Genomic DNA, 13,217 nt, shown 5'->3' with positions numbered 1-13,217 from the left:
GGCACCTGGGCAGAAGCTTCCAGAAGAGAAGCTTGGAGCATTGGATGGGACTGCCCTAAGGATGAGTTCCAGCAGAAGGGAAGCACAGCCATCAGGAGAGCCCACATTTCATGGTGCTAAAGAGGAGTGGCACCTAAAATAATCTGCAGGACAACTGTAGAAGTGAAGCAGGGACAACTGATGAAAGCAAAGCCCTGCCCCCTACAGGAAAAGAGTGAGCCAGCAGCAGCCACAAATATACCTAATAACATTTCTCAAGGGAAGCTAGAGGCTAGTATACTCACCAGATTTTATTATTTCCAAAGCACATTTATTCTTCATGGGAGGGGTTTTTTTACCCCGTCCCTCCTCAAATGCATTAATACTTTTTTATTTAAATATAATCAGCAACCCAGCATTCTTGAGCACACTTATAAATGCCAATCCAGCATGCAAGCGCAATGGAAGAGCAAACATTAGGGGAAGGAAATATGCCCATTTCAACATTACAAAGGAGTTATGTAAATTATGAAAATTTCATTTACACCAATTTTTGTATTTGTCTATTCATAAAGTGTTATTCATATTTTACCATATTTCTTTTATTATATGGATTTATGTCAGAACTACTCTTAATTCTGGTTGCAATGAGAAAAATATATGAATGGATATAATTTTATCAGTTTAAAAACAATCCATCCGGGTGAAAATAGGTCCACGATTCTATTAACAGGTGCTCTTTAGACTCAAGGTGGAAGTATTCGTTCAGGCACCAGGGAAAAGGAGAAATTTCATGATATAAGCACTGTACTCTGCAAATACGACAGAGCCTGGAGTACACAGTAAAAGCCAGTATTTTTACTTTAGTGAATGCAGGATACAAATATTTTACAACAACTTCTAGCATTTTCTTAACCATTTGATAAAAAGTTCACTAGAATATTTATTGTATAATGAAGAAAAACAACACATTCAGGGAAAAATTGAGATTAACTTATTTTTTTTCCTTAAAAGATTCATCTCAAGGATGGCAACAAAGTCCAGCTTGTGCCGCCAAACGGCTTATCATCATTAAACCGGGAACAGCTTCTTGTGTGAACTGTTGACTACAAACATTTACCAAATACATAAATCTCTTTTAAAAAAGCCATTTTAAATATAGCAAAGCAGTGTTCTCTTGCACAGCAAAGTGAAGAAAGTTTCTACTAAGAAGTAACTGTTTACATTTATAAGTCTTTCTTTCACATTCTAATTTAACTTCTTCCCACATTCAACTGCTAGGAGTTATTATGTTCCTTATTTACTATATATTTCTTGTGCGCATAATAATTCAGAAAAGGTTTTGATGCATTAGTGTCCTTTACAATAAAAGGAAATGCTAAAGCATTTTTCTCCAACCAACCCGATTTATTTTTTTTTAAATATTAGAGCTAGTTAGTTAGAGCTCAAAGATGATTTGTCATTTTAGCAGGTACAACTCTCGTTAATCAATACCAGCCAAGTAGGTTCACACTAGATTTGATCTTTCTGCAACCCTACCTTGAACTGCATTTATTAAATGTACTTAATAAAAAATGCTCTATTGATATTTTAATTGCTGAAATATTCTCCTGTGCTGTGTCCTTTCTTCTACAAAACACTTTTACATCTCCTAAAAAAAAGTATGTTCCAAACGTACACGATTAGTGTTATTAAAAATCAGAGTTCCCCTATGATTTTCATGGCGTGGAGTTCTTCCACACAGATGGGATGTTGTTGTAAAGGCTTATTTAGTGGAGTCCATTACAGGGCTATGGGCAACAGGCTAACAGTCTGATCCTCAATTCCTAAGAATTGCACAAGTTTTACATCAGTCAGTTGGTGTGATTTAAATACAAACTCCAAACCTTATGTAACATTGTTTTAGAAAACAGTAATAGTACTGCTTACAAACCTGCATAGAAATAAAGACTATTGACATACAGTCAGCAAAGCCATCTCGTAAGGCACACAAGAAAATAGACAGTAAATGTGAATGCAGAACTCCCACTCAAATGTACAGCAAAGTTCATATACGTGCATAAATAACAAAAAAAAAATCACATAACTTTTCAAAGCATTAAAGGTTCTGTGAAACGGTAAGTGAACTGAAATACTTTGGAAATGCAGTTTTCATTTGAAAATTGGAATCCTCCATAGGCTCTTCTGTTGCAGTGACTACTCTAGTTTCAATTTACTAAATGTAGATTAATTTGAAAGTAAGTCAAAGTTTGCCCCAAACGTTTTTAAAAATTCTGTAATTTTAAAAGTTACACTGACAACACAACAGATTTAGTCTTGAAATCCACCTGTAGTACATTTGTTCTTGGATCATTCCGTGTACAAGCATATGTCAAGGAGATGGCTGTACACACTGGATTTTCATTTCTACCGCTCACATGTTTTTAAATTATAGCATCAACTGAGGGACTTTTAAAGCAAATTTTCTAGTAAAGTGTTGAATCCCCAAGAAAAAACTGTTTTAATAAATATATGGAATTAACTTTGAAGAGTTTTGTGTAACACATAAAACAACTTCAATTTTTCCCAAAATTAGAATGGCTAGTAGTTAGATTTATGTTTCTTAAAAGTCTACATTTTATTTTGTTTGTAGTGAGGAGGGAATATAATAATATTGCATGCACAGGACGACAAGAGAAGTAGCAGGAATTTGAAAGCACACAGAGTTTTAACTCAAAACCCCCCTTAGAGACTTACTCTGTACAGATCCAGATTTAAGTAAATCTGTGCCAAACTTCAATAGATTAGCAACAGCAATGTCAGGTTTAAAGCAGAGATTATGGTACTCCTTACATCCCTGAATGATCTGAGAATTTGCTGCTGTATTGGAGCCAGATCTGGCAAACCCTTACTCTTGTAAGTAGGCTCACTAATGCATGACAAAGAACTGCAGGATCAGAACTTTAGGTACTAACCAGATACATAGCATGTTGGGCATTTGGATTTCTTGCTCAATTTTTTTGAATGTTAGAAGAAGGAGACATGAGAGGATTTCTTTCCAAAGCAAATGTTTTGTCCCAAACCACTTACCACTTACAAAACCTTTTGTGCTCATCTGATACGTTATCATTTCCCTAACATAAGTAATTAGGTCAAGTTTTTCCACTGAATATTTTCTCACAAGAGGCAGTTTTAAAATAATGCCTTAAAATGTGTTGTAACAGATATTTAATATTTATGTGGGATGAACTTAACACCGGATTTTTGTTGGTTTTTTTTTTTTTTGCCACTTTGCTATTTATATACATATATATAAAATGTATAATGAAGCTTAACCATACAGCACAGAGATTACATTTTAACGGCACACATTCACCACCAGTGAAGGGGACAACCCCTTTATACATCCTCTGAAAAATCTGGATAATAATATTAATAATAATTAAAATCCAAAGAAAGTACAGTATATTTAACAAAATAGTAAATATTAAACAGTGAATACTCTACTTAATAAGGACCTCGCCTTTTTTCAAGTTGGCGTCAATCCACAAAAATATACTTTTTAATCTGGTGAACGTACAATACATAGGTACTTACACCAAAGGTGATATATTTAAGATGCTATATACACAAAGAGTTTGGCTCAAATTTTAATTTACATATAGAATAATAAGTGTTCATGGCTTATTTTTCCCCCAACGTTCTGCCTGCAAGTTTGTTTTTTCCTCTTCTGAAAGCAAAAAACTAGAAAGTCAAAATAACAAGATAAAACTATACTCTACAAAAAGCTACATCATACAGCTTTGGCTTATATAAATAATTGGTAGCAGAATGTGTCCAAAAGTACTGTATATAACTTTTATATATAGTCTTCAATTCATAAGGGTATTGTTTTCTTTAATATAAAATATACATGAGCTAAATCCGTTTCTTTCTATATTTTTCAAAGATAGAATGTAAAAAGAAACTTTTCAAACATATTCCAATTATAACTTAATATATTAATTTTACTTTGTTAATGCTCTATTGTCTAGGCTATTTTCTGAATATTTCATGCGAGTTCTCTCGGTCTTCTCTCTCTTTCACTTTTTTTTTTTAAATTAAGAATCACTTCTTTGACCCAATACATTTTTTTTTGCACGTGCAAAACAGGTTTTTATACCTGCAGCCCTTCGCCATGCACCCTCTGCAACAGAGACCCATGCCAGGTTGGGTAATATAAAGGACATTTTATGTACAGTATTGCTTTCTTTTTCCTGCTTTTCTACTGCTCTGCTGCTACAAAGCATTGTTTCTTAACTACAAGTAGCCACACATGGGGACATTACTACAGGGGAGCCCTCTTGGTTTCTGCAATCTACAGTGGCAGGATTATAGACTGGTACAATGTTTCTTTGCAGAACAGATTCTATTATTAAAACAGCATGTCCAGGTAAGTGCCATACTAGACCAATACCTATAGGATTGTTTTGTTATATTTTTACCATGGGACATCTGCTGCTATACAAGGAGTATGTAGTAAGTGCCTGATGATTTTGTGTATGCTACATACACTCGCACATATATATACACATGTGAAGATATATATATGCATGTATGTATATACATATAAATATATTTATTTCATGTCCTTATTTATATATTTAGATATGTCAGGACAGTTCACTGTGATAACACAAAACAGAAGTGGCAATGCTGAAAGTTTATGTCGCCCATGTGTCCACTCTCATTCGTTTCACTGATGGGCTCTCTCTATCTTCTGTATTTGGTGGTCTTCCCAACCCAACAGGTGAATGGAAATCACTTCTTGGGTCCTCCCGATCACTGCCATCATAAGAACTGCTGGAACTACTGAGACTGTCAACAGGGGAACGACCCATTTCCTGCCGCGATTGCTGCTGCTGCTGCTGCGGAGGGAACCCAGATGAAGTCACACGGTCCCGTGGAGGTGAAATTGGTTCGGACTTTATATTGATGTTTTGGTTGGTATTAATGGATAAATTTGAACCCTGAGATAACTGGCCTCCAGCACTGGGGAAATCAAAAAAAAGTTACAATTCATATTTATATTTAAATATTAAGCATTGTGAAATCTTGTAGCCTATACTCAAACTGAATCCAAGCTAAATTCAGAAATAAAAAAACATTTGTTGAATGCTTAGTGTAAGACTCAAAGCTGAAAATTGTGAATTAAAGGTGTCCCAACATCCCGAACTAGTTCACAGAGCGCTGGTATTTATTACATACCTTATTGTTCAGTGAGCCCCAGAAGAAGCATAACCAATTAGATTAAAGTGGGTTTTATCAGCAAGAAATGGATACAGTTTTAGATACAACTGTTCCATTAGTGCTGTGTTCTTCCGGGGAACCTGAGTATCCAACTACTCTGTGGTTTGTTATTACATATTTTACTTGTTTTTAAAGGAATTAAGACAAATAGAAATGTTTAATTTTTTGAAATCTGTGTCAAGCTTTCAGGTAGGTATCTTTTTGGAAATGTCTGCAGAGTGGTGATGTTTGTCAGCATTACTACTTACATAGAACTAATAGTGTGCTACATACTCAACAGACAAATTGTAAGGCAAGTCCCCTGTCCTCTCCTCTTCCCCCTATTTTTTTTTTAAAATAACTACAGTAATTTCACAACCAGTGAGCTGACTGGCAAACATGTGAAGAATCCACATACATGTGCACTGAAGGAGAAATTAAAGTAGAGTCCTATTGAACAGTGTCAAATGCAGGATTATTCATTTATAATCAAAGTAGCAGATGTTCCCAGTCGGGTGTGGTAAATTAACATTACAGATCCACTTACACAAGAGAGCTGAGGGCTGCTTGCCCTAGATGGTGCTGTTGCCAGGCAGATACCTGTCCTAAAGACAGCATTCCTGGGGAGTTAAAGCCCTGCAGGGCAGACAGGTCTGCACTAGTCAAGGAGTAATCTGAAAAAGAAGCAAGAAAAATAGTTTCTACTGTGTTCGGTTATAAGAATCAAAGTTTTAGCTTCCTGTTCAAATCAGCTACAGGCGGACTATGCAAAAGGATCCAAAAGGGCAGACCCTTTCATTTGTGTGGACTCCCACTGACATCATACAGGTCTGCTCGCGCAGATCCCTTTGCAGGATCATGGCCTCAGAATGCTCTCTCTTCTCAACCCTGCTTCCAACTCCTAGTTGCTATTGCTTGATTTGGGTTTATTTACACCAATAAATATGACAATACATGTACTTCATCCAACAGGTCTTCTCCTGTGCATATAAAAGAAAATGTTCATTACTGTGCTGGTTTTATCGTGTACATTTCTGAATATTTTGCTCTGTCCGGGAACTTCAAAATAAAATAAAAAAGTGGGCATTAAGACAGGCCACTAAACCAACTGAAATAATTGAATATAATAAATCTGGCATAAGAGAAAACCCATCTTGGGTTCAACCCTCGATACAGTAGGAGAGCCAGATTCTTTCCTCCGATCCAGCCCCTCTACTCTGCTCAGTATATGGCCATCTGAGAATTCCTCCAAGAGAGGCGACATCCCAACTGGTATAACCAGCTCCTGTGCCACATTGTCTTCTGCCACTGCTGTGGGGGCATGGCTGGATCACTATTGTGTTCTAGCAATGCGAAACTGGTAAAGTGTCTCCTGGAGATCAGTGCATGCTAGCATAAGTCAGAGCAGTCTTTATGATGCTCTAACCTATACTGGAGCAGGAGTTGTGCAAAACAGATCATCAGGGAACCTAGTACTATCTTTCTGGGGGCCTGTCCACTTCTCCTGAGTCAAGTGGATGTTGGTCCAGAAAATAATCAAATCCTGTAACTATAGCTACTTTACAAACTGCTATGAAAATGTACCATCTAAGGGAAAAAATGTACTCACCTGCCATTATCATAGTGATGGTGAGGACGTAAAAGCCTTTTTTTCTTTTTTAAATTAGTTCAGCAAAAAACAAACCAAAAAAAAAAAATCCCAAATCACAACATTCATCTCCTATGGCATAAGGAAATATTTGCAAGACATATTTAAAGCTCTAAAAGCATCACTGACAGTCTATAACGGATCAAACTCTTTTTCCACCATAATTCAGTTTCATTCTTATATTCATGTGGTATATAACTGATGACTTAGTCAGAGCCTAAAAACTAAAGTATTCTTTTTATATATAGCAAGAATGTGTCATGCACTTGGATATAGTTTTGATATGCTGATTGAGAGGAACACTGTACAGTTGTAATCAACAATTCAATTATTGGATTTTTTTTTGCCAGAATATAATGCTTAGATAGTTCTCACTGCTCATTCACACACAGGAAGTTATTTTCAGTTCATCATTATCACTTATGCTTTCCTTTCAGGTTTTAAAAGAGAAAGCTGCAAACGTTTCTCTGCTCTTAATCACTTTGCAATACAACTTCTTTAATATAATTTCTGGTCTCTTGTGAATGAGACAAAATGCCAGGAAGAAAAAAGTTACTTTGCATTGCCACCAGAGATTAACTAACAATTTACTTAAGCAGGATCTTTTTGGAGACTTGCAAATCAGATTTATACATTTACACCTGTCTGAAATGAGTCAGTTACTATTTATAGTTCAATTTCTCATGAGATATTTTCTAGGACTACAGAGTCTAGTGTGACTGATTTGGAGTTGCTCTGTAATAATTTATGAATACTGTAGGTTCTGTTTGCCTGATTGTTGTATGCATGTACTGAATTAATTCAATAAGAGTCTGTCCACATGCAGACAAAAAAGAGGACAATAGCCCAGATAACAGCCTCTCAGCAAACACCAAGGGCTATTGATTTTAGTTGCTACTCCCGATCCCTGCTAAGTCCCCCAACCAGAGAACGAGAACCAAGGTGAACCCATGGTCCAGAGACTGGGGGAAATTAGACTTATTGGGGTCCCTCCCCATGAAGATGGTTAGACAGACATGCATGTAGACTTTTTATTGTTTTAAAACCCTTTTCTCTTATTAGGCTTAGTCCCTACTGTTAAGGGTCACAGTATTCAGTGCTAGTCACAGCTTCTGTAGGTACCCGAACCCAGTCAGACCTGTTTGGGTGTAAAAAGTTGATCCACTGCATGCTATAGCCCAGGACGTGCTCTAAAAGTGGGAGAATCATGTGACTCCACCCTAGGGAGTTAAAGGCACAAGACCTCATACCTAAGGGGTGCACTCAGAAAGGCCAGAAAATGGGTCAGAGGAGCAGCTAGCCCTGTAACTATGATTTGTCGATCAAGTGGACTACGGATTTTGACTCTAGAGCCTGCATTAACATTCTGTCAGGAACTTGTCCCTTCAGAGTGCAACAGCTGATACACTGTATATGCCTTGGAAGATGTAAATCACACACTCATAACACAATTTGTCTCTTTTAAATCCAGGCCTGAGTATCCCTTATAGAGTAAAAGTACTCCCAAACGTTGTCATCTACGAACATGACGAATTCAGAAAAGCTTAGAAGTAGTACTTTTCTGATGGTAAATTCTAGAGACATTCTGTATTGGATTTATAGCTATATATGATTAATACCCAACTGGTGGTGAAAGAGTATGCTTGTCTGTGCAGGTCCTTATACCGTTCCCTTCAATGGGGTATTAGATTGCTATTTACATACAGATAAAGGAAAAGAAGGTTGGATTTTATTATTGTGGGTCCTATATTGGACAAAATGAGATACAGATTTAAACATGTAATAGCTATCTTCCACGATACTATTGTTACATTAATGTTCTGTGAAATATGGAGGTATTCCATGCTGTAGCTTTGAAAATCTCATCTTCTGAGGCATTGTGAAATTTCAGCTACCATTGCTGCCAAAGTTCCAACGGTATGAGTCTGGACATAGTCTCAAGGCATAATACTGCTCAACAAAAGTAACAAGAAATCCAAGTTAACTAACTAGAAATAGCTCTTTTGCAGACAGGTTGATTTCTAAGCTCTGTCTGTAGCCGGAAGTTAGACTTGATCTGCAGCCATGATCTTAGGGGCTGAATTGTGAAGACACCAATTTTTAAGGATTGTTCAGCTGCATAAACTGTTGAACACACTATGAATATGACCCTCTGTCCCTATGTCTCTTCAGAGAAAGAAATAGGTTTAACTCCATCCTGTATCTAAAAGATAAGGAGGAGAGCCATCACCTTCTGTCCCATCCACGTCCCCAAAGGACATTACAATCTCTTCAGACCTCTGAAACTTCTTTCTCAACAACTTTCTCCTTCACACCCAGAAGCATCACTAAATGCAAGAGGTCCAAATCTGAAAGCAGCGTCTGGATTCTAGAAAAATGTGCACTGACAATCTCCAAGTACTTCCTGATTTAAAAGAATTCACATTTATATTAATCTTGTGTTAGATTTCCAGTCTGTTGCACTGGAATTGATGCAATTTGTACATGCTCAGAGGTGCTGCTAGGTGAAGAATAATGTGCTACATGAGTCAAGAGTTTCAGTGTCTCACACAGTAGAAATCTTAAACACAGCATGCCCTACATTATTGTAGTGAAAGCCTAGTGCTGGTTGGGGAGTTACCAGAGATGAAGGCATACTGACCAACCAACAGGATCTCAATGCAGCTGATGAGCTTAGAAGGGGGAGGGGGATACACCTCTTCTCAAGATTTTAAGCTGTAGCCTTCTGAGGGGGCATTTCTGCATAGCCATGACATTAGGCCTGTGGTTTTAAGGTCTCAGAAACAGGGCCCTTCTGTTGGTTTACAAAGAAGCATATCCCTAGTTGGATTACATTTTTAAAACACCTTTAAAAAGGACATAACCCTAGCCCTGCTGTATAAAAGGAGGTTTGCTCAAGCTCTGATTCACTTCAATGCCAACTCTCAACATGCAGAGCCAGGGAGACTGTTGTGATGAGATCCTTCTATGAGGTACAGGAGAAGGTAGTTTGGTAGCTGAACAAACTAAACAGCTATTTGTGCTTTTCTTTTTTCTTAATTGCCAGTTTTTCATCACAATGACTCTGCAAGGCGCTTCATTAGCACTGAAATCTGTATGCATGGATAAGACTGTCAATTTCTTGAGCATTTTTCACACACTGATAAATCCAGAGTCCTCTTACAAGGGTAAAGAGAATCTCTTTTTTTTGACAGCTTTATTCCTCTTATCCATTGAAGTCAATCTCCAGTCAGCAAGATATATTTGCACTCAATAAAACTCAAAGAAGTTAGACCTCTAACAAGCTGTGACTGGACTAAAAGCAAATGTTTGAGATGGGTGTGCTGCTCTGCATCATGGATCCCCAGAGGGATTTCTTTAACATCAGAGTCTGGGATGAATGCTTGTAGGAAAATAAACTGAAATTGCAAAGAAACAATATTTATGATAATGGATAGTAACACCTTATGCTTCAGTCATAAGGTGATTTAGGACAAGGGTCAGGAAAGAACTCTGTTCCCTCCACCATGTATATAACTGAACATTTAGGTAGGTGCACTGTGATTTTATTTACCGTGCCTAAATAGTCAGATATCTGCTATTGCTAAAGGCAGGAAGCCTAGTTTTATAAACCAATGGTCTGATGTGATATGGAAAAGCTATGCTGATACAGAGAATGTATCAGGAAGTTTTACTATAGAACATGAGGTTCCTTGAAAGCTTAGATCTTTTTGTAGCAATTGTCACAGAGGACGAGAATAGAATTTCTGTATTTGTGAGATATGTTTGCTCTGTTCAAGTGTGGCTACCATATGTCTCTAACTGATCTTCTGAGGAACTGACAGCTTGAGATACTATCCTCATGCAACATTCACATCCAGCAAGATTATACCAGTTTAAGGTTTAAGAACAAAATATTCCAGTTAGAAATAAGTTACAGATGGTACAAGTACCACATCTATCAGATAACCATCTTTTTCTTCCCCTCAGAAATATTATACCCATTTCACATCAAACAGTTATATATCCCACACAAGAAAACTAAGGTGAAGTTCAGGTTGTAAGCACATGATGATATTGGTTTGACTGCATACTACTTTTCAAATATATGCACATTAAAAACATAACATTATATTACTACAACAAGCCACATAACACAAGAGATATATCAAACAAAGCAGTTCCAATTCTTTACCATTCTCATTTGACTGTATGTTTCATCCCCATCCTCTATTCTTTGTATATATCTTCAAATTGTTAAGGCCTTCAGGGCAGGGATTGTCTCTCTCTGTTTGTACAGTGCTTAGAACCTTTAAGGCACTGCCATAATATAAATATGTACTACTACTAACATTAACAAACACAGAGTCACTTTCAAGTTACAACTCCTGAGTGAGCCAAAACAAACTAAGCACTTCAAAGCAGGGATTGTTTTGTTGTGTCATCTGTATGAACCCTGAGCATCAACTATGTTAACAGAAAAAGGCTGTGGAAAAAAAGACAACAGCTGCATTTATATAGACAGAAGCGGGCTACTAACACAACTCAAGGACTGTGTTGAAGTTGTAATTTGCAAACAAGGGGATTTAAAAACCAAAAAAACAATGGCCAAAACTGTGCCAAAATTTAGACTTAGTTGGAAGAGTAATAATGAAGGAATGACCTATTCCAACCATGACACCTTTTGGGACTCTTTTAAAACACTGATTTGAGGAACATGGACTCCCGAGGGTTTCCTTAGGAAAGGCTGAAAGGCCTTTGCTTTGCTCCAGAAGTTCCATCCTTTATTCGTAAACCTCAAGGGAACTCAGAGATCTCCAGACCTCAAACCACTAGTTAGGACACTGGATCATCTATGCTGGAGTAGCACAAATCCCAGATTAATACATACAAGACCCCTATTCTACCTTTCCCTTTCCTTGTACACTGCTTTCTGTTCCCCCTACTATCTTCCTCCTGTCCTACCTCTCTCTTGGCTTCTGACGCGATTCTAAGATCATCAGCACCAACACAATGGGATAAGGCAGCCTGCCGAGTCCTGTCCAGACTGAGAAGGGTTGGTGGAAAGGAAGGGACCAGCTAAAACTAGCCAGATGGAATCCCAGTTCGGGGACAGAATTCAGAGCTCAGAAATGCACCTCTTGCAGCCATTCCACCTGCCCAGAGTGCCATTTGTGATTGATCAATGCACACACACACACACGCTCAATAAAAAGTTGTATTTCCCTCCCTCCTGCCCCCCGTTTTTTATTGCTCTCATTCTTTCCTCCCTCTTTTGCCTGTCTATAAAGACTCCAACAGCTAACGTACAGGTCTGGCAACAAAACTAATCTTTCCTTTCTCCCAAGAACTGTTTAATAAAACAAGGTACTAATAACCACTCTCTAAAAAAAGACGTTGTCTTATTTAAACAGTAGTTCAATTTTTTTTTACTTTAAAACGTTTCATGCTTTGCTTTGGGTTATTCTTTTTCTGTTCTTTACTTCAATTAACGGCATAGACTTTGGCATGAATTTTACAGTGCATTTGCCAGGGTGACAAAGCAAACTGAGCTCTCTGTATTCACAAACCCCAAATCACGTTCAACTGTTTAGAGTCATACAGTGAAAGTCTTATATCAATAGTCTGACTACATAGGCCCATTCATTACATTAAATAAATACAAGAGCGTCTGCCTCTTATTTGTACGGTAGCCAATACAATGGGATTTTAATCTTAACTGAGGTATCTGGATGTTATAATGTAAGTAATAAATTAATTAACTGGATTTCTAGGGACTAGTAGGCCTACCGGTGGGCCAGAGGTTAAAACCCAACTAGAATTCTGAGGCTCAGAGATAATTATGGGCCCCAGTGATCCTCAGACTGGCTAACCAGGAACAGTGCTAAGGGTGTCCGTGGATAAGACTTCTAAGGCTCAGGAGGCAGTTAGGGTGAGATGGCCCCTGATTAACCTGTGGTTTGGAAATTAGGTGGATGCATTCAATACACCACTTAAGGCGTGTGATGAACTTCCTAAGGCTCTCTGAGCGGTTCTCCCTTCTTGAAGGTCTCAGTAGGTCCACAAGAAAGGGGAAATGTCCCCTGATTTCTTCCTGATGAGTTCCCTGCTCTCTCTGACCCTCTTTCCCCATCCCCAGGACATCTCCTAAAGTCCGCTAGCGAGTGGCTACCTTTGTATAGACATCAGGAGGTACGTAGGAATGTCAGGAGGCCAACGGGGAATTTCCTCTACAGAAGACCTCAGTGGGTCCACAGGACAGAGGGAAGAACCTGCCCAAGCTATAGAAGTCTCAGTAGCCTCTCAAATCTGTTAGAAAATTCCTCTTTTTCCCCTCCTCCCACTGACAAGCCACTCTAGCAAC

The 13,217-nt window shown here is 37.9% G+C and overlaps 1 protein-coding gene across 14 annotated transcripts in view; it reads right to left on the bottom strand.

The window, feature by feature from the left end:
• Positions 1–815: 815 nt before the first annotated feature.
• Positions 816–13,217, bottom strand: part of MEF2A (myocyte enhancer factor 2A) — a 160,281-nt gene continuing 147,879 nt past the window's right edge. For all 14 annotated transcript variants that reach the window (XM_043523665.1, XM_037911786.2, XM_007053520.4 and 11 more), the window contains 2 exons: positions 5,774–5,900; positions 816–4,989 (listed from right to left, as the gene is read on the bottom strand). In XM_043523665.1, the coding sequence (XP_043379600.1) occupies positions 4,662–4,989; positions 5,774–5,900 (455 nt within the window). In that variant the 3' untranslated portion in view covers positions 816–4,661. The remainder of the gene's footprint in view (positions 4,990–5,773; positions 5,901–13,217) is intronic.

Source organism: Chelonia mydas, chromosome 10, assembly GCF_015237465.2.
Source record: "Chelonia mydas isolate rCheMyd1 chromosome 10, rCheMyd1.pri.v2, whole genome shotgun sequence".
Taxonomy (NCBI): Eukaryota; Metazoa; Chordata; order Testudines; family Cheloniidae; genus Chelonia; species Chelonia mydas.
This window is presented reverse-complemented; position numbering and strand designations above follow the sequence as displayed.